General features: G+C 55.4%; 1 protein-coding gene and 1 pseudogene across 3 annotated transcripts in view; both read left to right on the top strand.

Annotated features, from left to right (window-relative positions):
• The window catches only part of LOC308633229 (kelch repeat and BTB domain-containing protein 11-like), a 12688-nt pseudogene extending 2587 nt beyond the window's left edge, over positions 1-10101 (top strand). The window contains exons 2-6 of the transcript in view: positions 1-846; positions 3964-4142; positions 5122-5271; positions 5659-5833; positions 10003-10101. The exon at positions 1-846 is cut by the window's left edge and continues 910 nt beyond it. The product of the transcript in view is annotated as a kelch repeat and BTB domain-containing protein 11-like (transcript). The remainder of the gene's footprint in view (positions 847-3963; positions 4143-5121; positions 5272-5658; positions 5834-10002) is intronic.
• An 8324-nt stretch (positions 10102-18425) lies between these two features.
• Positions 18426-23878, top strand: part of LOC308633257 (myomesin-2-like) — a 28917-nt gene continuing 23464 nt past the window's right edge. The window contains exons 1-3 of one of the 2 annotated variants that reach the window (XM_081265791.1): positions 18426-18498; positions 22312-22429; positions 23546-23695. In XM_081265791.1, coding sequence (XP_081121917.1) covers positions 22323-22429; positions 23546-23695 — 257 coding nt within the window. In that variant the 5' untranslated portion in view covers positions 18426-18498; positions 22312-22322. Of the gene's footprint in view, positions 18499-22311; positions 22430-23545; positions 23696-23878 lie in introns of those variants that run through there. The other variant, XM_081265792.1, reaches the window with a different exon arrangement.

Below are 23878 nucleotides of genomic sequence, written 5' to 3'. Positions count from 1 at the left end.
GCTACCCGAGGGCACGCCGGCGCGTGGCTGCGGCCTGTGCGTGCTCTACAACTACCTCTTCGTGGCCCGCGGCGTGGCTCCCGCGGGCCCTGATGGTCGCGCGCGCCAGTCCGACCAGGTCTTCTGCTACAACCCGGCCACCAACAGCTGGAGCACCGTGCGGCCGCTGCGTCAGGCGCTTGCAGCTGCAGCTGCTGGCGCTGGACGGCCACCTGTACGCCGTGGGCGGCGAGTGCCTGCTCAGCGTGGAGCGCTATGACCCGCGTGCCGACCGCTGGACCGCGGTGGCCCCGCTGCCACGGGGCGCCTTCGCCGTGGGGCATGAGGCCACCACCTGCAATGGCGAGATCTACGTGTCGGGGGGGCTCCCTCTTCTACCGCCTGCTCAAGTACGACCCTCGACGCGACGAGTGGCAGGAGTGCCCGTGCAGCAGCAGCCGCGAGCGCTCAGCCGACATGGTGGCTCTGAATGGCTTCATCTACCGCTTCGACCTATGCGGGGCTCGAGGTGAAGCTCAGGCGGCGGCCGTTCCCGGCGGCGGGGTCAGCGTCTTCCGCTACCACTGCCTAGCCAAGCAGTGGAGCCAGTGTGCCGCGCACCTGCGGCCTCCGGGCGCCCCAGCTGGCCTGCAGCCCTTCCGCTGCGCCGCCCTGGATGGCACAATCTACTGCGTGAGCCGAGCGGGCACCTGGCGCTTCGTGCCCTCGCAGGATGGTGAGCCCGGCGGCGACGCAGGCGCCGGCGGCAGCTTCGAGCCAGAGCCGCTGGGAGCCCCCCTGGACATCCGGGGCACACTCTTCCCATTTGTGCTCAACCTGCCTGAGAAGCCGGACCGGGGGAGCAGGGCGCGGCCTAGGGCAGGCCGGGATCACTGGGCATCTCCCTTGGGCAGCTGTGGGACCAAAGGGGTGGCCCCAAGGGCTGCAGTTCCCAGTGGGTAGGGGGCAGAGGAGAGGAGGAAGAGAGCGGTGGGGTGGGTTGCTGCTCACTGCACCAGGTATACGCTTTGAGGATAGAGGCTTTGGGGCCCTGAGGCGTTTTTCTGGTGCCATTCTCAGCGCTTCTCAGTTCTGGATTCTTTTTTGCTTCATTTTGCTTAGTGGGTGGATGGCATAAGATGTAAGACGTGCGCAGATGGCTTTAAGATGAGATGCAGGATACCTAGGGGAAGAGAGGGGGGTCAACAGATGGGTCCTCAGGTGCAGCTGCCGCCCTGGGGGTGCAGGAGGGTGAATATAAGGTACAGCTCTCCCGGGGAACTGAGCCCTGAGCACAGAGGAGGCGATTAGAGGTGCTGGGCAGGGTTCCCTCCTGGCCAGGCCACAGAGGGAGTCCTAAAGTAGGCCGGCGCCAGCTCTTAGTGCAGCTGAAGAGAGAAGTCACCCTTCTGTTTTGTTTTGGGCCTGAGGTTAAAGCCATAGCTGATAAGTAAAGCTTTCTGTGATTTAGTTAAAAAGCTTGTGTCACCATGTGCTGCAGTTGTGGTGGGCTCAGCTGTAGAGTGACTTAACCTTTAATTACCAATGGGATTTCTAGGCCCTGGGGCACTGCAAGTGTTTCCTCTGCCAATCATGGACACATCACTGGGGTCCCCACAAGCCAGAGCAGTGAGGCCATTGAGTGGAGGGGCCTGGAGTCCTTGGTGGCATGGTGACGATTCACTGTGACTTGACTTTTTGATCTTTGGTGATGAAATGTCACCTGGCAGCACATGGAATCATGAAAGTTCACTGAGAAGGTACTTGTCTGTTTTGAAAGGACCCTGTGACAGCCAGTCTTCTCATTCCTGTCACCTTTTAGAAGGAGCCAAGAGGGACACTTCCTAAAAAAGAGGGTTAGAATCATTTTTGACAATTCTAAAAATGAATGATACAGGCACATTTTAAACCCATTACCTAATGTTTTAAATGTGTATCATGTAATTCTGATGAGGGATATTAATTTTTACCAACATCATTCTAAGAAAACAAGGCAGAGTGACATGTCATAAGGAATATAACAAGGGAAAATGTCATGTATTTTTAATGTAGTTCAGCAAGTGATGTTTATCTCATTGTGAATTCCAAAATACCTGAATAGAATGGAAGTGAAACTCACTACTTTGAGAACATACAAAGATATAAAAGAAATCAGTTGATTTCCCCCTCATTTGTTAGGTCAGTTTACTTTTCAGAAATGCTGGCCAGGACTTCCTGTCCATTAGTAGTTCAAGGGTAGAATTCACGCTCATGAACAGGCAAACTGGTTTGGATTGCAAATCCAATTCATCTTACTGTAATAGGACAAGTGCACAACTTTCTGGAACATACCTAGATGAAACCACGAAGACCTTGACATGACTTCCTTATTAACCAGTGGTGGGATAGTGGGACGTAGGCGGTGCTTTTTAGAGTCTTTGGTTGTGAAAGTCTTGGTTAAGTGTGTTTAAAAATGGTCAGCATGAAACTCATGCATGAAGGGAGTGGGATTCACAGTGGCAGTTGGAGTGTGTTCTGGTGGTGTGCATGCTGGCTTCTGAGTGTGCATGAACCAAGAATATGTCTTGGAAACTTGGCCAATCATTTTGGGAAAGAAAGAGAGACTTACTATTGCCTGATTTTATTGGCCTTTTATAGGAGTATACTCGAGAAATACTTAACAGCAAAAAGGAACAGGTAGTGTTTTTTGAAGAAATGTACATTGTATATGGTAGTACATACTCTCTAGAATGTTATTACTAATGCTAAAAGTTTTAATATGAAAAGGGTCCAGGCTAATACTTTCATCCCTTAAATATCAAATTCATAAAACAACCAGCATTGTGATTCTGCTTGACAAGTCACTCCTGGGACGTCCACTCTTGAGTTGGACCTCTGGAGTGACGGCACTCCAGAGAGAGGGTAGGAGTGCTGGGTGTCGAGTGGCATCCCCCGGTGCCCCGGGAAGCGAGCTGTTCTTGTTTGGCTTAGTGGCAGAGTGCCTGTGGGAACTGGTGGCAGGTCCCCGAGGTGGAGGGAACGACTACTTCCTTAGTAGTAAACGGACCCTGGCCAACCCATGTTGGATCATCACATGAGAACAAAGGCCGGAGGCCCTGACACCTGGAGAGCACCAGGCTGCTTGCTTTTGTGGGGCCGGGCCCTTCGGTGTGCAGCAAGGCTAGCACCCATCAAAGACCCAAAACCCACGCCCTTTGAGGACATCGCTGAGACTTGCCCCCAGGCCTGAGGCCTGAGGAGGGTCCGGTTGCCTTCCATCAGGTGTCTAAGTCTGCGTCCCACGCAGTTGAGGAAGGTAGTTGGGGTGAACAATTGCTGGTCACTGGGGCGTGGGAAGAGGTTTCTAGGTTTAGGACACCCATGTCCTCCTAAGGTCAGCCTTCGCACGCTGGCCTCTCCTGCTGGGAGGACAGTGCTGCTCTCAGGAAGTGTGCACGCGAGGGCTCTGTTCTCTGGGTAGCTGGCAGCATTGACTCTGGGTGGTCTGTTGAGGGCACGTGCTCAGTGCAGCCCTGTCTCCCTTCTGTTTCGTGTTCTGGGTGGGAGCACCCCAACTCTAACTCTTGACATCTCTCTGGATCTGGGTCATGGTGATTTGATTTTCGAGGCTGTGGTGACTCCTGTTTCTTTTCCTCTTAAGAAAACGCTGTGGGGATTGAGCTGCCCTCAGTTAAATCTCTGACCTGTATTGGTCTTGCTGCAAATACTTAGGCAAGAAATGAGCCATCTGCTCCACTTGGTTAATTCTGGGCCTTCAGTGATTCTGCTGCAGCTGTGTGCCCTCTGGGTCTCTTAAGAAACTTCCTATTGCTGTTGCTGTTGATGTCCGCAGCTCTGGGCTCTTTGCTGAAGTTGGGACAGTCGGTGCACAGTTGCCGTCACCTTTTGGCAGGGTGCTTGTTTGTGCTTAGTCAATGCCTCCCTGGCTGACGTGGGCTTTCCTTGGCGGTTCAGTGTCACTGTTTTGACCCCCTTCTTCTGCAGTGTCATTATCCGCGAGGAGGCAGTGTCAGGGGCTCCAAGTGGAACAAGAGGTCGGAGCTGTGTCATAGTTCCTTCCAGCAGCCACCACCTTTGTGCTTTCTTCACGTCTACAAAGACGACTGGACTGGGGAGCAGCGGGCCCTGCACAGGGCCAGTGTGGCAGGTGCTCTGGGTGGCTGGTGCGTGAATTGGGATTGAGTGAAAGCCCACAGTTGTATTGTGAGTTGAACACCCCAGTGCTTGGCAGAGCCTACGTAGTCCCACTAACCAGTACTCACATGCTGCCCTTTACTAATGACCAGCTAGCTGTACCTGTGTAAGGCAAGTTCAGAGCAGCTGTTACTGTGTCTATTATGCGTTTATCAGCGCTTGAGCATCAATGCTGTAAAACCCTTTATGTGTGTCGATCTATGCAGAGGTGAAATAAACTGTGTGGAACGCCAGTGCCCCACAAGTCTGTGTATGCTTGCTTCTCCCCCTCTCGGCAGCAGGACACCAGGCTGGCATCCCCCATCTGTGAAGCAAGCTGTCCAGCTCAGAATGCCTGAGGCCAAGTTGCCCCTCACAGGTCCTCACGGCTTCCTGCTCCTTTGACCCCCTTCCTCTCCTTCCAGAGAGGCCCACTGATCTGAGGACCTGTCCACGGCCTGTTGTGTGGTGGGGTCAGCTGGTTACAGGGGGAGATCAGTTGAGGCTTGGGAGGAAGAAGTTTATCACCTGCGGGGATCTCATGGAGGGTCACTTCATCCAGGCAGGGTCAAGGGGAGAAGCGCCAGGTGGTCAGAACAGGGGAGAGGACAAAGCCAGGCTGGCCCTTACCTGTGCTTCTGTGAGAAACAGCCGGGCAGAGCAGTCAGCTCAGGATTGGCTAATTTCAGTGGGTGAGCCATGGGTGTCTCTGGTTGCCTATTCCCTGGCTCAGGGGTTTTAGGCAGGGAGCACCTTGGTTGGTGTCTGAGTGTCGGGGTACGGAGGTGGGGTGTGTGAGGGGCATGCCCTGGGCAGGCCTGCGCTGGCTGGAGGAACCGGCTGATGCTGAAGGTGGCCGTATCTCCCCAGTGGCGTCCCCTTCCCCCCAGGAGCACCCCCTCATCCCACTGGAATCCCAGAGGGCCTGGGGCTGGAGCCAAGGTGCCTCCCTGCCCCTGTGCATCCCAGCTCTTCAGAACAGACTGAGAAACGGGCTCAGTGGGGAGCAGAGGAGACCAGCTGCATGTGCACCCCCAGCGGAAGAGCAGCACTGGCCTCTGCAGATGGGCTGCGAAGCCCCATCAGTGGGCCCCAGCGCACTGGGATGCAGAGCCTCAGGTGCCTGAGGTGGGCCCAGCTCGCAGGCAGGTCCTCAGGACAGGCCTCATGTGAGGAAGGGGCAGTCCCAATATTTTCCCAGGGAGAAGGGGCAAGGCGAGCGAGTCACAGCCAGGCCAGAACGTGACAGACTCCCGACATTTTGGAACAGTTCCGAGAGTGGCCCTTCAGAAGCCTCGCCTGTCCTTGGGAGCAGCAGCTTTTCCTGTGTGTGACAGGAAGTGACCTCTGTGGCCCAGAGCCCTCTGAGCTCTCAGGTCACCGCACACTTGGTACTTAATTCCAGAGCTGGATGGTAGGTCATGAGGTTATATCTGGGGTCCCTGAAAACGAGGCTCTGCGTTTGCTAGGCCCAGAGCCCTTGGCCCCAGCCTGCGCCACCCACAGATCCCCACAGAAGGGGAGGTGCGGCTCCAGCCCAGCTCAGCAAGACGTGTGGACCAGGCTGGCCATGCCCAGGAGGAGAGGGCTCCGTGATAAGGCGCAGCACTGCCTGGTGTCTGGAGACGTGTCGATGCTGATGCACACGCTGGGGTCGGCCACACAGTGCCTGCACCATGAGGTAAGTGTCTCCTGGTCCAGTCTGCACCCTGGCCTGAGTGACAGCCATCCTGTCACCCCCAGCTCCCCTCCCAGTTGGGGCCCACAGCCCCTCCTCAGCCCCAGCCCTGTCTCCACCCTGTGAACGGGAGTGAGTACTTACAGACCAGACCTCGCTGCTCAGTGGGCCCTGGAGGACCCCAGAGCCACTGCTGATTGGTGGCAGTCAGTCCAGGCAGTTTCTCTCGTGGATCTTTCTTTACTCAGAGGGGACAGGACCATTGCTGAAGGGTGGAGATGTGCTCAGTACCCCAACTGCTGTCTCTGTCTCTCTCCTGCATTTTCTTCTGCAAAAATATTATTCAACTTGAACTTCCCTGAGCCTCAGTGTTTTCCTTGCCAAGTTTTAGGATTTGGATAATAAATCAGAGTGGTTTTCTTTGCAGCCTTTGAAACTAGATGTAATGACAAAAAACATACAGGCTTTTCAGATTGAGGTGATGAATCATCTAACAGCAGTCGGGTGAACGAGATCCAGGAGAACCGTTCACGTAACTCTAATAGTCTTGCTCAGTGAGAAGAAGGATTTTAAACCTCTTTAGATAAATGAAATAAAAGCTATTTGTGCGAAGAGGTGCACCCTGTGTGTTGTGTTGTGCTGACCAAGGCGCTAATGCGGCCTGTGGGCACTGAGGCTGTGCCAATCGCAATTGTGTGGCAAATACCTTAGAGCTATCACATGGTGACAGTGTCTCCACACACTGCAGTGGCAGAGATCAAGCCATCGACTTGTGGACAGGCTTGGTCTCCAGTTCTCAGGGAGGGCACAGGCTCATGGACCTTGGAGTGAGAGGGACAATCCTGGCTGCTTATGTCCTAGATACCCGGTTCCTGATGCTGGGTGGCATGGCAGAGGGCACAGCACCCCTTGAAGCAGCTCTGCAAGGCCGGTAGTTTATGAGGCATAGGTCTTGAAATGAAGCAGAAGTGACAGTCCTGCCAACATCCAGTGAGTGCCACTACCCCGCTTCTGCATGGCACTGGGACGCAGTGGGCAGATGAGACTTGCTTTGCTCAGAGGAGCTCAAGCGGCTGTGACACGTGCCGACAGCTGCTTGCTCAGTGCCAGCAGGCGTCCTGGGGTGCCGACAGGTCACGCCTGCTCCAGCACTGTGTTTGCACGTGGCAAGGCTGGAAGTCCAGAGCAGCCGCACGCCACACTCACCTCCTGTTCTCCTTTCTGGGCTGCACACTCATGTTCAAGGCAATGTCTGGCTGACAACTCCTGTGGCTTTGCTGTTACCATTGACCTCTCCAGTCCACAGTCGGGTCAAGGTCACTGTGTCTACCACTGTGAAAGGAACTGTGGCTCCCAGATGGGACACCTCCCTTAGGAAGATTCTGGTGAGTGTCAGAGCCAGGATAGCACATGGGTGACAGCAACGTGAGGCAGGGAGAAAGTCTGTCTGGGTGGCACAGATGCAGCCAGGAGCCTGCTAGGAAACAGAATGGCGAGTCCTGGGATGTGAGAGCGGAGGCCCAGGGCTGGTTGCGCCCTCCCTCTCCCCCGTGTGACATTGACACCATCCTTCTGCACTCAGAGCAGACAGTTGAGAACAGGCATGGTGGCCTAGGGACACTGCGGGCTGACTTGAGAGGAGCCCACCAAGGAGAGGGAGGACAGAGGGAAGGTCCCTGCGGCAGGCGGCCACAGAACCGGTAGAGTCAGGCGAGGCTCTGAAGAGGAACTGCAGAAGGAGGAGACGGCAGAGGCTCCTCAGCTCGCTGTGAGGCACGAACCAAAGGTTCTTAAAAATAGTGATTTGGAGACAGCACCAAAAATGAGTGGAAGGTGCAGAGATTCCCCTGTCCCCCAGCTGAGCCCAGCCTCCAAAGCAGCACCCCTTAGAGCTGAGTGTTTGTTGGAGCTGGTGGGCTTGTGAGACCCCCTCCCCCAGGGCCCACAGCCAACGGGGGTGGGGGGCACGTGGTGCTGGAGACGCCCTGGGTGTGGGCACATGTATGCTGACTCGTGTCCCCTGCAGCACCAAGAGAGCCTCTCTGCCCTAAAGGCCTCTGTGGCCTTGTTCTCCTCCTCCGCAACCCTGCTGACCACCGGGCTCTCACTGGGCCCACAGTTTCACCTTTTCCAGCAGGTCCTGTGTGAGACTCACAGGGCACCTCCTCCCCTGGCAGGCGTGGTCCTCGGGTATCTGTCCCTGGGGAGATCCCCCAGATGCCTCCAAGCTGCCAACAGAGTGGCAGTCTCTTGATGGTATGAGCTGGAATACTGTTGGGCATGAGCCACGTTTCTGTTGTATTTTGCTCACACTGCATAGGTAAGACCTGCTATGCCAGTCCCCTCCACACTCTAAGGTTCCTCTCAAGTCAGGTACGGGACCAGGGCGAGGTTCTGGGACTTCCACTTAGCCACCGTGGAACACCTCCACATGTCTGGGTGGCCGTGCCCTCCCCCACCCGTAGCACCTGCGTGGCATGGGTGTGCCCACCTGCCAGCATCCAGGAGCCCCCCTTGCACACTGCACCCCCATCGTTACATGCCTTATTTTAGTCAGCCTGTCCTTCCCCTGGACAGGAGGTCATTAGCTTCACGTGCCTTTTCCTACCTCCTCTAAGCCAAGAAACCACTCACTCTGGGACCTGCCGATTTAACTTCTTTGATCTTTTCATTAAGTGTTTCTTGTTGATTTGTTGAGCTCCTGGTAGACTTTAGAGAGATCACTTTATTCTGGATATTTTTAGATATATTCTCCCACCTACCAGTGGGCACTTTTGGTGGGGACCTTTTACTGAATAGCAATCCTTAACTTGAATGAATGTCGAATCTATTAACTTCCCCAGAAGGCTTCTTATTTGGGGATTAATCTTTAATAGAAGAACAATGAAAATGTTTAATGTTTGTTAACAGAATTGTGTAATATGTAAGCTGTCTAACTCTTAATTTATTGTCAGGATTTCCTATAAAAGGAAATAGTGTATTTTTCTTAAGAAACTCTTTTCTAAACATGTTCTCATAACACACGGAGCCGTGGAATCCTACCATACAGCCTGTCTCCTTGCACTGACATGGACTTAAGAAAACAGAACCAAACAGATACCAGGAGGAGGAGTCGGGTTTGGACGAGCAGAATCCCTGAGATCTAAGGGAGAGTGGACAAGGCGTGCATTGTGGATTTGACTGAGAAGCAGCAGGGGTGGACCATGCCGTTCACACAGACACGGTGAGCACCAGGGGCCACAGAAGGTCCAGCAATCATGGTGAGCACAGAGCCAAGATGGAGGTCCTACAACCCCCCAAGCTGCAAGATGAGCTCAGTTTTCAAGCTTAGAGCCAAGTGTTCTAATTATACCTGGGTGAAACACAAGCCACCGAGGAAACATTGAAAGACTGGATGGCTTCTGGGTGGTGACTGACTGGCAATGGGTGCATCCTCCAGCAGAGCCAGTGCCAGTGTGATTGCCAGGCCCAGGAGCAGCCTGCCTGAGGGCAGGCACCAGCCCTTCCACGAGGTCCCCTCACTGGGCCCCTACCTCCTTGCCAAGGGGTCCCAACCATCCCCCCCGCTCCCCGGTCAAGGGCCTGGGTGAGCAGGTGAGTTTCTGAACTTCAGAGCAGACTGAGCAGCTCATTTGGAGGGAGGCTTGGAGCAAAGGGGTTGAAATTTAAATCTGTCCTTTGACCTACAAATTTGACATTGTCCTTTGCAACAGTCTTACACGGTCTGCTTCTGCTTCCATGGTTTAATTTGGAACCTCTAAAGAGTGGAAGAGGACTGCAATAGCTGGTCTTACCTATGCATTATAAGCAAAAATATAACAAGAACATGGCTTGTGCCCACCAGCAGTCTTCCAGCGTCCTATCATCATTTAGGGGCCTTGCTGGTGGCAAATGCACAGTCATGTTTCCTCTTGGGTTTCAGACCCCCTGGATTAATGTGAGTGCCCTGGTACAGGTCTGTGGAATTAAAAATACTCTTCCAGTTGGAGGATCTCCTGGGAACTAGGAGGTCAAGCATTGGGTCCCCCTTCCAGCCGACTTGCTTCCCCATAGCTGGGGCTAGTTATATGTGTTTACACTTAGAGACTGACTGTCTCTGGGGTTCAAGTGGGAGTGGTTGGGCCGATGCACAAGGACTTTCTGAGGCCGGCTTCCGCCTCACCTCCCTGCAGTATGAAGGAGACCACGAACAGCAGAGCTGCACCTTCTCGGAAACCCCTCGGTGCAGAGAGCCCTGTCCCAAGCCCAGCAACCTGGGCTGGTCCCAGTGAACCGTGTGACCAGGTTCCCACAGTGGCACCAGGGGTAAGGATTTGGACACCCAGGGGCAGCTGGCCCAGGACTCCAACTGCATAAAAGCACCCCAGGTTTTCTGCAGAAATCTGCCTTGGAAATTCCCATCTGTTTCCTGCTGCACTTTTCCTGCCTCCCAGCCCCCTTCCCTTCTAAGGTCTCACGGACAGCGTCGATGGTTTCCTGGGCTGCATTCCAACACAGATGCTTTCTTTCCTGCATCTTGCTGGTCACAGATTACCCTCTGTCCAAACACAGAAGCAGAAAAACAGGGCAGAGAAGTGCCCATTGTCCTGCTGGGTGCGGGGAGGGACAGGCTGCAGGAGGCAGCTGCAGACAAAGGCTCCTTCTCTCCCTCCTGCCTGCCAATTGGATTTCCTCCCAAGACAGCGGCCCAGCACTGGCCTGCCTGGCGTGGTGGTGGTTTGAGTCACGACAAAGCACCATGGCCCTAGTGCTTGTCCCACAGCTCTGGAGGCTGCAAGCCCAGGGACATGGTGCCTGCAGGTTCTGTGCCTGGCCCGTCTGGCTTTTAGAGGGCACCTCCTGGGTGTGACCGCTGGGAGGAAGCGCAGTGTCTTGCTCTGAGGATACTAGTCCTACCTACAGGCCCACCTATGACTTTCCTCTTTTCCTTCCTGTGGACCCTGACACCAAAAAATCCTATGGTGGGGCTGCCACCTGAGAGGGACAGTCTTGGCCCAGACAGGCTCCTGCCTTCTGTACCCATTGCCCACTTCTCCTACTTCCTGTCCTGTCCCCTTCCCAGCTTAACTGAATTTTTTCAACATTGCCATATTGTTGGCAATCATTGTGACTATCTACAGCCGAGTTACCATCACATGATCATTTTTTCAAAATCACAAAGTATTTTCGATAATCACATTATTTAATTTTTTTTCCTGGCTTCAGAACCAGGCTTTCGAGTTTTGGTTTGGAGCTCCCTCTCATGGACACAGTGACTATCCACCGAGGCAAGGTTGGCAGGGCTTCTCAAGGTATAGACAGGGCTCAGGACCAGCAGGGGTGGAAATGAGTGCAGTGACACCCAGGGGTCGGTGACTGTGTTGACAATGTGACTTCCCGAGTTCATGCTACTGTCCAGTGAAGGATGGACACTACCATTTCCCAAATGACCAGTGTCCTTACATCACAAAATTGCCAATGGGAAAAAAATGCAAAATGCATGAGAGTGTGAAGGATTTTAATGTGACCAAGTATAGGAAGGTCACTGGTGTGCTGGGACTGCAGGCAGCAGCTCCTCCTTCAGACACGCTCGCTCCTATTGTTGGTGAGGTCACAGGTCAATGCACTGTTACCCAGGGAAGCATGCATCTGTCCAGGATGGATGTTTTCATGTTTTCACCACCGTGCCCATCTTTCTTTTTGTTTATTTCTGTTTACAAAATATTTATTTTCAATGTATATGATGGCTTCATAAACATGAGTAAAAGCTCCGTAAACAGGGACTTTGTGTGTTTACGGGAGGAAGAAGAATGGTCTTAGGGAAAAAGCCAACCACGGAGAGAGGGAGAGAGAGGCCTCTCAAGAGCTTCCTTTTTCAAATATGTCCAGACTTTTAAATATCTACGGTTCTCCAGGTGCAAATGCCCCAGCCTGTTTGGGCGGATAGAACAAAATGCACACAGAGGCCCCTGAGCAGCAGAGGCTCGCTCTCACCACGCGAGGCTGGCAGTCCAGGGTTGAGGTGAGACAGAGCCCTGTCAGCCCAAGGCAGGATCCTAGGGTGGAGGTGGGGTTCTCAGGTTGGGGGTGGGCTGTGGCCCCTGAGACCTTTTTATGAGGCTGCCAATCCCACCATGAGGTTGCCCCCTGCCCTCAGCACCCCCAGCGCCCACCTCCTGGTGCCCTCCCCTGGGCTGAGGATGTCAACACACTGGTCCCTGAGTGTGGGCACCGGTCCCTAGTGGAGAATCCCGGCTACCTGGGCTGCTCAGTGCTTGCCTCTGTCGATCATGTGCTGTGACTCGGGACGTTGCTCTGTGCCTGCTGTCCACTAGTTCTCGGCAGTTCCCCCTTTCACTCCAGAGTGGCCCCAGTTTGGATGGTAAGCCGTGCAGCCTCCCATCATGGCGGAACTGTGGGCATCTGGGGCAGAGAGAGATCTCAGCTCTCTGTCCAACCTCTGCCTTCCTCCCCATCAGAAAGTCACTCAGGCCTCGTCCAGGGCCACACAGTGGTGTGCTGTCTGACCGGGTCAGACTCCCTGAGTCGGGGTTTGATCTGAGTCATGTGCTGGACTGCATGGGGGCCCTCTCCAGGACCCTGACCTGGCTTTGTTGTCCCCTTCCCTTGGTGGCAGGTCAGCCCTCCAGGAGGCCGACTCACAAAGGCCTGGAAATCCAGGTGTAGGAATCTTAGTTCATACCTGTGGGGCTCAGGCCCTGGCCCCTCTGGGCCCCAGCTTCCGCCCTCCTGGGGTGCAGCCAGGGTGTTGAGGGTGAGCTCCACTGCCCCGTGCCGGTCTGGGTGCCGCCTCTCTTGGCCTTGCCCACCCCTCCCTCTTCTGGAACCCAGGGCACACAGCTTGCCTCAGGCGCTATGCAGGTCAGGCTGAGCCTGCTGCGTGAATGCCCACTTGCCAGAGTCCGTCCACCCCCCTTTGTAGCCACTCTCCTTGTAAGGACTGGCCTGATGTGCTACGTGGAATCTTTAAGCCTCTGGGCCCTTTCGGAACGGAATTCTCCTTAGCATGTTGGTCTGTGCCCTGGATCCCATTTCCTGGATCTTCTTTGGGACCTTGCTGCTGGCCACTTGTTCCTGTGTGATAGGCTCTGTCCCTGTGCATGATCACTCAGCACTGAACTGAGAGCCTGTTGGGGCTTAAACCAGCAGCATCTGTCTAAAATCACAAGACTCTGGGCGGTGGAAGAGCTCTGGAAAGGGCACGGGACTCCAAGGACAGACTGACAGATACAGAGCCCTGCCCTTGACCACCAGCTCAGGCCCTGTGGTCAGCACAGCCTCCTGCGTGGTGTGGTTATTAATGGCACTGTAGAGACCAAGTCCCCAGGAGCCCTGTGTGCAGAGCCCCCAGGAGAATCCACAGGGCAGAAGCGGGCTTCCACGCTTGGTGAAGACGCTCCTACTTGGCTTGCACAGCGGGCGAGGCATTCAGCCCCAGCTAAGGTGCAGATCTGGACCAACCATCATCTCCAAATGAGTCTTTGGCCAAGTGGCATGGATTTTAGGAGGGAGTCTTTACCCTTCAGCCTTGACCTGGCCAGATGGGCAGCTCTCAAGGCTTTAGAAGCAGCAAAGAATGCACCGCCGATCAGATGACAGCCCTGCATCTCCAAATGTAGAAACGTGTGTCTGCCCAGCCTGCAGATGATCTACGCCTTCCACCCCCGCCCCCGCCTCATCACGCACCAGGCCAGCATGTCCTCTTTGGTTTCCTGTCTGTTGAGAACATCTTTATCCTCTTCCTAGTCCAGAGGGACTGTGCTGTTTGGGGGAAACTCCCCCTGCTCTGCTGGGTTCTGGGCTTCGTGCTGCCAAGGCCTGGGCACGTAGCACACAGTGACCACAAGGGAGGCCGTGCCAGAGTCCGCACACATGGTGCCTGAAGGGCGCAGAGCTAAGCCCTGCTGACAGGTTTCCTAGGATATGTTTTGATTTACAAAATATGGAAAAACCTTTGCACTATATCACAGAGTAATGCCAAACAACGAGCCATCTAGTGGCAGCAAAGTCGGGAAGAGCATGACCATGTCACATGGAATTTCTGGCTGCCGTGGGCGGGGGAGACTCCGCTAGTTTAAGTGTTTTGTTGTTTTACTCAACAAGGATTTGCTGAGCGGGTTTTGTGTGCCAGGTTTAAGGAAGGCCCTGGGACTCCACAGCATCCTGGTTCGAGGTAGGCTAGGACAGCCGCTATGACGGACAAGGCTTGGCATCCAGACGTGGGCCCGAAGGGAAGGAACTCGGCCCGTGGGTAACTGGGGAGCCTAAGCCAGGCTCAGCTGAGGCACCCCAAACCTGGTGCCTGTGCTGAAGTTTGAGTGGAGGGGAAACGGGCGGAGAAGACCCTGGGGTGGGGGTGAGAGTTCTGCAGCATGGTGGGGGCAGGCTGTGCAGGGCCTCCAGCACTGATCCTCAAGCACTGTTCTGGTCACAAGTGGCTTTAGAAGTGTGGGGGGACTGGCCCTGGCCTACATTGTCCTGGAGGAGACAGGGAGCTGGAGAACACCTAGGGGTGGGATGTCCTGCATCGACAGACGCTTCTCACTGACGGAGAGTGACAGAGCTGGGAGCAGTGGCTACAAGTCACCTGTGCCTCCTGGTGTGCCATTCAGCAGCACTCTCTGATGGCCCTGCCTGGCAGGGCCACTGGACTCTGGGCAGGACGGTGCAGAGTGCCATGCCACTCGTAAGCAAGAATGGGGTGGGCACGTGCAAGCCCCACGCGAGGGCTACTGGTGTTCTGTCTCAGGGACCCCTGGGGTGTGTCCCTGCCCGTGTGGAGGGAGAGGCAGGCTGTGGACACTGTGGTCCCACCGTGCCACGGTGCCCAGGTGCCATGGAGCTCCCTGGTCACCACAACCCCATCAGCTCCTGGTGAATGCTGCCCATTCCCTCTGATTTCATCTCTTTCCCCAGCAGTCTCCCCTGGGAAGCTCATTCCAGAGATGAGGAAACAGGCTGTTAGGTGTCCCTGAAACTGCCCCAATAACAGGTGACAGTCTCACTCTGAGCTCTTGGGACACTTCTGCAGCCCCAACACGTCTCCACCATGATGGCCCCACTCCCGCTCTTCTGCACCAAGAGGCTTCATCCTTGCATTGGGAAGAGCTCTGAGCGCTGGGCAGTTGGCTATCTTCTAAAACCCATAGGACCACGTTTTGTTTTCTGAGGCCAATGTGTGGAAGTTGTCAAAATATCTTCAAGAATAATTTTATTTCTTGCAAATATTGAAAGTGATTCTCCTGATTTGAACATCAGTTTTGGCCTTGTGCTTTAAGAGCATAATTCTCAGGACTCCACTTGGCCAAAAACCATAGGACCCCAGAGTCCTGCAGGATGAAGACACCTCCAATCCTGCTTTGTGGTCCCCTTTTCTAGGTCACATGACATTTCTCACTGACCATTTAGCAAGTTGGAAATTCCAGCTGTGGATCAGGGTGCACCTTACTGACTAGTCCTTTGTAGCAGTCAGGATTCTTCTTTTTTTAAATCTACAAACTGTTTTATTTACTACCTCTACTTTTAACATAATTCATGCACTTCTAAATATCGGATGTTCCAAATAGGACTCAAGTTTGTCCACTGTGTACCTAGTAGTGCTGGATCAACTACATACATGTAACCGTGGTTATATTGGAAAGGAACATTCTGGCCTAGAATACGCCTTTCTTCCACTCTGTGTCACATGTGACGTAGGCAATGTGTCACTCTGATGTGATGTCATAATTCCAAAAAGCCTTTTCAGAAGGTTTCCTTTCTAGGAATTTTAGCACAACCTCTGCCCCACAGCTCACCCTCTGGCCTGTGCCAGCTGCAGCCCACCCTCTGGCCCAACCCTGGCCCTGCAGCCCACCCTCTGGCCTGGGTGGAGGACCCAGAGGCCTGGGAGCAGCCACCTCCCTTTCCCACTGCGCTCTGCCACATCTTGCAGTTGGGATTCTTTGGACACACAGGAGCCCACCTGAGTAGCTTCAGCAGAGACAGCTTGTCCACCCTGCTGGTGGAGACCTAGTGAGAGGGTCGCATCTCGGCGGAGCGTCATCTCTGGGTTGGTCTCTCACTGTTCTGCTTCTGGGTTCCAGTCAGAGTTCAGGGCCACTCCACCCAGGGCTGACAGTGGGGTCCTGGGGAGTCAAAGTTTGGGCTCACAGATCTGTTACCTTCATAGAGGGGAAGGCACAGCCTCTCCTGTCGGGAGCTGGCCTCTGTCCTTCAGGGCCCTGCCCTGAGGGTGGTGGCTGGAAAGGTCAGGATTTCTTTAGAATCAGGCTTCCAGAAAATTGGCTTCCCATGTCACAGAAGAGCATGTGGCTCTGAGGCTCCCAGTGACAAGGGGTGCACAGCCCTGGGTTCTCTCAGGAGGAGTCCCTGTGAGAGACCAGAGCTGGACCCACATGACTGGGATTCACAACACTGAGCAGCCCCCCTGTGGGTGGGGTAGCAATGGGTCAGGACTGAACCTCAAGGAGGAGGGCAGGTTTGGGTTTTCCAACGAAGGGACTGATTAACAGGAACAGCACGTCTGATTGCTGTCAGAGTCTGGATGCTGTGTCCCTGGTCTCCATTCATATGTTCAAATCCTCAAACCCAAGGTGATGGCATCAGGAGAGGGTTTTTTGGGGGGGAGAGGTCATGAGGCTGGAGGAACCTTGGGGAGTGGGGCTGGTGCCCTTATAGGAGGCACTGAGGAGGGCTCTCTGGGCCTCCACCATGTGGTCCGGGAAGCAGGACCTGTGTGGACACTGGCTCCGCCGGGATCTTGGTCCTGGACATCCAGCCCCAGAACTGTGAACAGCTGCTCTCTCGTCTGCCAGCCACCCCACCGAGGTCCTCCGTGCACCCTCCTGAAGTCACAGGAGGTGCTCAGCAGACACTTGCTGAATTGAAGGTCAGGTGTTGGGAAACCCCAGTCCTATTGCTGGAGCACTGCCCCAGGTGCTGTGAGGCCAAAGACAGAGGCAGGCCCATCCAGAACCGGAGGAATGTGGTCCTGGTGGCAGCAAGACCAAGTGGATTCCTGAACTTGGGGCCAGGGGGGCAAATGAATGGGGACAAGAAGGACTTTGTCCTCTCCAGGGTACTCCCGGTGCATCTCCCCTAACCTGAGTCAGGCACACTCCTGGTGCAGGTGCAGGGCTGAAGCGCAGGTGGGTTGTGCATTTACAGTTTGCTGGGAAACTGCAGGAAAGACCAACGGGCCACCTGGGGCATGGCTGAAGACAGCTGTTTTGTGTGAGGCGGGGTCCATACGTGAGGCCCCTGGGATACTGAGGGGAGAAAGGCCCAGAACACAAGAGCCCCTGGTCAGGGACCTGGGGAGAGGATTTGGAAAGCCTTCCTTCTCTGATGCTGCCTTTCCTGATTCATCCCCTGGCCTGGCTGGTTCCTGGTGCTCCTGGCAAACCAGAGGTGGAGCATGGAGGCATTTATTTAAGGTTCTAGACACTTCTTGTGTGTTATTTTCTCAACAAACTCACAGGAGAGTTGCTACTGCACACGTTTTCAGATGGGGAGCCAGCTCTGTGAGGCTGCTGGCTGAAGCTCACAAACCAGTCTGGATGCAGCTCGCAGATCCTCAGGAGGCCCCTCTTCTTGGCCACAGCACTGTGCCAGGTGTGCGCTATTTATATTTGGACACACACTGTGCAAAGTGATGGACACCAGTGATCATGGTGCAGCTCAGCGGCAGCACACGTCTATGGTGGTGACTCTGATCAAGACCTGGTCTGTGGAGAAGGCCTGCCCCTTGCAATGGCAAGGCAGATCCTGCTGAGTAGCCTGAGGTAGATCCAGTGCAAAGCGAGGTCATTTCTGAAATTAAAACACATGCACTACACACAAGGGCTGCCAGCTTCCCTTGTCCACCCTGGGGGAGGTGCCAGTGGACAGTGGGAGAGCTCATCAGCCCCTGGGGGGAGGTGCCAGTGGACAGTGGGAGATCTATCTCATCAGCCCCTGGGGGGAGGTGCCAGTGGACAGTGGGAGATCTCACCAGCCCTGGGGGGAGGTGCCAGTGGACAGTGGGAACTCATCAGCCCCTGGGGGGAGGTGCCAGTGGATGGTGGGAGATCTCATCAACCCCTGGGGGGAGGTGCCAGTGGACGGTGGGAGCTCATCAGCCCCTGGGTTGAAGTGCCAGTGGACGAGTGGAGATCATCAGTCCTGGGGGGAGGTGCCAGTGGACAGTGGGAGCTCATCAGCCCCTGGGGGGAGGTGCCAGTGGACGGTGGGAGAGCTCATCAGGCCTGTACAGACTCACCCTGGGTTAGGGTGCACGTGCCAGGGACCCCGCAGCACAAGAGGACTGAGCACTTAATCAGAGACAGGCGAGTGTGGACAGCCACCTGGAGGGAAGTCAGTGGCTATCCTTTGTGGTCAGCAGCCGGATAGTCCCCCTGCTTCCTGGGAATGAGAGTGCATGCTGGGGCGCAGGATGGACACTTCACACTTTCTAATTTGATTCCCCCTGCAGCCGGACGTTTCCCTCTTGAGACCAGGCCAGTGATTTATGATGTGGCTATCATCTGGGAGAGGCAGGCCCATGTGCCTAAATATAGCGCCTCCTCAGGCCATAAATAGGAGGAAGGACGGGGCTCCAGAGCCAGAGCCTGGGAAGCTAGGTGCCCGGGCGGCAAGAGCCTCTCTCCTCTGTCACCTCCTGTAGTTGGGTAAGTGTCCCGTCATCTCACCTTTGCTTGGCGGTGGCTTTGGGGGAAGAGCCACACTGGGGTGGACCTAGTGCCCAGTGAGGTCTCCCAGGCTGCTCTGTCCAAGACTCCCTTCAGGGAAGCAGAGCATCAACTCGGGGGTCTGGGTTTTGTGGCGAGGCTTTGTGCTCCACGAATCCTCTTCGCTCCCCAGTGCTGGCCTGTGTTGCCATGCTGTTCTCCACCCCTCCGAGAAGCGGGGTCTCTTCTGCAATCTGCAGCATTGCACGGATGTCCCTCTGTTGACCAACACCTTTGGTTGTCACGAGGGTCTCAGAAATGAAAAGGAGGAGAGAGCAGATTTGCAGAAGGTATGAAGCAAAGGGGAGGTGTTCTTAGGAAGAAGGGAGAGGAGGGTCACTTGGCTTAGACCCAGGGGTGGCCGCTTCCCGGAGGGACTCGAGAGGCTGGCTCTGGATGAAGGTTTTCTCCAGGTCCTCTCGGCTGCCTGCTCAGCCCTGTGAGGAGCTGTGCATTCTGCAGGGCTGGCAGTTAGGCTTCCAGGAAAGGAGAGGGCTGGCAGCTGTGCCTGAGGCCAGGCAGGACAGCCAGCAGGAGAGAGGCAGCTGACATTCCCTATCTCCCTGCCTCACATTCTTTCCTGACTGAGTACAAGGAAGATAGGAGCCTGGAGCACGTGGCGTACACATCTTCAGAGGTGTGTTCGTAAACAGGGTCCTCAGATAGACCTCTCGGGAGCCTGGCACTGACTTGCTGGTGGCTGCCCACTCCCTGCACCAACCGGCCCCTTCCTCCCTCTGGAGGGGCTTTCAGTCCCGGGCACCCAGACCTTGACCTCTTGAGCTGTCCAAGTGGCAGACTGGGCAAAGACTGGTAAGATGTGAGTGCTCTGGAGGGGCATAGAGTGTCACTGTCAGCAGGTCAGCAGTGGATCTGTGGGAATGCACATGCCGTTCTTGGTCCCAGCAAGGGGACTCTGCAGGTGGAACTGTGGAATTTTGAGAACTGTTGATTTAATTCTCATGCCCGTGACAACACGGTGGCTCCCTGGTTGCTGAAGAGCCAGCTGGTGCAGGAGGCAGTGTGGGATCCAGTTTCTCTGACTCTGCCCTATTCAAGCATTAGGGTGAGATTAGTCAGACTTCTCAGTAGCAGGAGGACTTTGTAGCTCTGAGGCTGGACTCCTGGAGCTCACGTTCTGGCTCTGGCAGGTTCCTGGAGGAGTTCTGGAAAATTTAGCTGCCAGAGATCAGACATCAAGCTATATTTGATTGACCCCTATGTTTTTAAGGACTTTTTGTGCTGTCATGATTTTTGATAACCAGTTTGGAAAGATCACTGGCCCACGTAACTCCCGGGGTGGAGGCACAGGAGAACACCCGTCACAGGACCCCAGGGCTTAGTCACCAGGGCCTCTCCGAGTGCCAAACCCCTGCCTTTCTCCCCCCTGAGTGGCCTTCCCTCTGGGTGTGACTCTGGACTTCCACATCTTCAGCTGCAGAATCAATACTTTCTTTCACCAAATGGAAATAAATGGCTCTGAACTTGAAATGTCTTTGCAAATTGAAGCGGTGCCTGGCTGCATGAAATAGGAGTTCAAGAGGGCTCTTCCCAGGAAGGGCTTAGGACCAGGCATCCCCAGACCTCAGTCCCAGGCTCCAGCACAGGCTTGGGTTTCATGGTGATGTCAAAGTCCCCAGTCATGTGGGGACTACTTGTGCGTGGCCCCAGAGCTAGGCCGAGTCGGAAAGTGGCCGGGAGTGGTCAGAAGACCAGCTGACGCCTGGGCTCTGTGGGACCTGGGTGGGTGGTGTTCCTGGGGACCTTCAGCTCACACAGGGCAGGGTTCCACCAGTGTTATTTAACATGGCGGTGGACACACACATGGCTGGGGCTTCAGGGATCTAGTTGCCACCTAGTGCAGCTCTCTGGCTTTACAGGGAACGGAGCAGGGCCCTGGAGTGACAGAGGGCTCCGCTCCCAGGTCCCTGGGGAGTCGGGCTTCTCAACAGCCCTGCACCATGGGCTCCACCAAGACCTGCCCTTTGAGGAGAGGCTTCTCCTGGCCTTGGGGGGCACATGTGCGACACGTAGCACTGCTGAGACCTCTTCTGCAGGAAGGCCAGGTTCTCTGTAGGGTGGCAGGGGCGGAGGGCCCCTTCCCAGCCTGGCAGCACAGTGGCACCAGGCACGTTCTCTTGAGGACCCTCTGCTTTACGCAACCTGCCCAGGCTGCACCACGGAGCCCACACGGAGCTCAAGGAAGGTGCTTCCGGGTCTCGCCACACACAGTGCCGGGAGGGGAGGCACCCCAGCCAGGGAAGCTCTGAGTTAGAGGTGGCCGAGAAATGAGCCTCGGCAGCAGGGAAGTGCTCAGGCCTGGACATGGCTTGATGTCCTGCTGCCATGTCTGGCTGGCAGAAGCTGGAGGAGGAGTGGAGTCCAGGGCAGGTTGGCGCAGGGGTCAGTGCCTGGGTCAGGGTTGCTGCAGGGCCAGAAGCTCTGAGAGGTCCCCCTTCAGGTCCAGTGGTTCCAGGACCTGGGCTTGGAAAGCACGTGGCAGGTGCTCCCAGTGGCCGGGGTGAACTTGTACAGGGAGGTGACAGCATGTGGAGAGCACTTGGTGGCTCCTGATTTTGATGTCCTGATGAGGAGAAGGACAAATCTGGGAACAGATGCGGCGAAGCATGCCTCACCTTTCTCGGTGTCTGGGGGACACCTGTAGCGAGTCTGTGCCTCACTGTGAAGTGAAGTGAGCAAGCTCAGCCCCAGCTGTGCCCCACTTGTACTCATGGAGCCTTTGGGGACTTCTAGGTCACCGGAGCACACGTCAGGTGGAGTCAGCAAGGTCGAGTGCTGATGGTGCAGGAGATGGTCAGGCGTTCCAACAGTGAGAGGGTGCCGGTCCTCGCCCTAAAGACATGGGCGTCTTCCTCCTCAGAGTGTGGTGGAGCCAGTGGGCACTCCCTGTTGGGGACAGCACCTCCTGTCCTGTGATGTGGGCCACATTTGGGCAAACACACTGGAAGGTTGACTCAATGTCGGTGTAAACACAAGAGGCACCAGGACGCCTCTTCCAGCCTGCCCTGAGTGGACACCACAGCTTCCCCACAGTGGCCTTCTGCACTGCTGTCCTGCCTGTGTGTGGCTCCCTCCTTCCCCAGATCCCCCCACTGTCTGGCCAGCCACCTCTTATCCCACCTGGCCTCTGTGCTCCCTGCTGCCTGGCCTCTCGGCTGCCCTCTCCTCTCGCTTCCCAGGGTATGTCCACCTCCCCGGCCTCCGCCTCTTCTCCTTTTGTGTTCCAAGAATGTGTTGACTTCTCGATCTGTGTTTTAATTATTTTAATATTTTAATTATTTTAGTTGTAGGTGGACACAGTACCTTTATTTTATTTATTTATCTGTGCGGGGTGCTGAGGATCGAGCCCAGGGCCTCGTCAGGCTAGGTGAGCGCTCTACCCGAGCCCCAGCCCAGCCCCTGTTTCAATTGCTTTTCTCCTTAGCACTCACATTGCTCTTCACAGGGCCATGAACACACTAGGTGCTCTATAAACATGGAGTTCACAGTCGGACGAGGCAGACAGCCCCATCCTCCAGTGTTGGTGGAGGAAAGCAAGAGAGGAGATGGGGCCCAGGGCGGTGCGTCAGGCTCCCGACGCCAGGCCCCCATGATTGCACCTGTGAGGTCTGCTTCGCTCCCCCATGGGCTGTGCCTAGAGTGCATGTCCCATGATGCAGATGTGAATGCAGAAGCCTCAGCAGGCCGACTCCCCAGGAGACAGAGCTGGGCTGACTTTGCTCTCCTCCCCAGGAGCACGCACCATGTCGCTGGTGGCACTGCCCTTCTACCAGAAGAGACAGAGGCACTTTGACCAGTCCTACCATGACACTCAGACCAGGTACCTGCTGCACGAGTATGCCTCCAAAAGGTCAGTCGCCACCAGCTAGACGTGCCCGCTTCTGCCTGCGGGGCCCGCGTGTCGGGGTAGGAAGCATTCATCCCCCAACCCCAGTGATGTCTGCCTTGTGGGAGAGCAGGGATGGCAGTGTCCCCTGGTGCACATGTCCTCTGTGTGACTGCACGGTATCCTGCAGTTTCCTTGGGCCTGGTGCTAAGCCCCTGGTGGAGACCATGACCCCAGAGACTCTTGGTACCAGCTCATCAGTTTTGCTCTTCCTCTGTGTCTTCTAGAAGTAGGATCTAGAAAGTCTGCCAACTACAGAGCAGATAGACTGAGATCAATGGAACAATACTGGCAGGTGCAGCCAATGCCAAAGGTTCTCTACATCGAGATAGTCCTGCGGCAGGAGACTGTACTCCTGCAAATGCAGCTGGCTGCAGCCTCTAGGACATCTCTTGGCAGTGGCACACACCTGTCCCATGCTGTTTGAAGGCAGCATCTCTGTGATTTTAATGGGCTGGCTAGAAGGGAGGAAGAGACCTCTGGCCTGGCACTGAGCTGTGGGTCCTGCCACATGTCACCAACACCCTATATTTAGATCACTTGTGGCACTCCTGTTGAGTTGCCATCCCCTGTAACAAAAGAAGTCAAACATTTGCAGCCCCTCCTAAGGGCCTCAGGGAGATTCGGATCCTTGAGGTGTACATACTCAGGACTTTGATCCAGGAGGGACCCTGGGAGGCAGTGACTAGCTTGCAGGGAATGGCCTCAGACCCAGAGGGGCTCAGGCAAGTGTGTGAGGGTGTGTGTGAGGCAGTGACTGGCCCTGGACCCAGGGAGATGGGGGAACCTGACTTGGGGGATGTGGAGGGAGAGAGGACATGATACAGGTTAGGGTTTGTGCATGTGTGCAAGTACTCATGTGTAGGCATGTGGGAGAGCATACGTGTGCATGCGGGTGTGCCCCAGGTGTGCACTTGTGTATGAGTATGTGCATGTGAGTGCGTGCATGTGTGGGAGTGCGCTCTGTGTGCACATGTGTGCATTGCCAGGAGGGTTGGGGTGTATGAAAAGCCAGTGGTGTCTGCTGGGATGCATGTCAACCATCTCCGGGACAGGTAATTGTTACCAAAATCTCTTCAGGAGGGCATCCTCCGGGTCATCCCAGAAGTCCCTTAAGCAGCAGTCATCCGCACAGAGCGCGTCTGGCCAGACCTTGGCCAGGGGGACAACCTGCCAGCTCTGTGCCAAGCGGCTGAGCGCCTCAGAGGAGGAGCATAAGAATGAAAGAAGGTAACTGCCCAGCAGCCCCGCGGCTGCTCAGAGTGTGGTCAGAGCAGACTCAGTGAGCTGTAGGCTGGACACCCAGGGCAGCGTGCAGAGAGGGCACCATAGGGGACTGGCCTTGGAGCCTTTGCTGCGTGAACTCTGTGAATCCCAGCAGGGGCTGCTTGGGGGAGTCTCCTGCTCTGTAGC

This window comes from Spermophilus citellus (genome assembly GCF_964194105.1).
Source record: "Spermophilus citellus genome assembly, chromosome: 14".
NCBI classification, from domain to species: Eukaryota; Metazoa; Chordata; class Mammalia; order Rodentia; family Sciuridae; genus Spermophilus; species Spermophilus citellus.
This window is presented reverse-complemented; position numbering and strand designations above follow the sequence as displayed.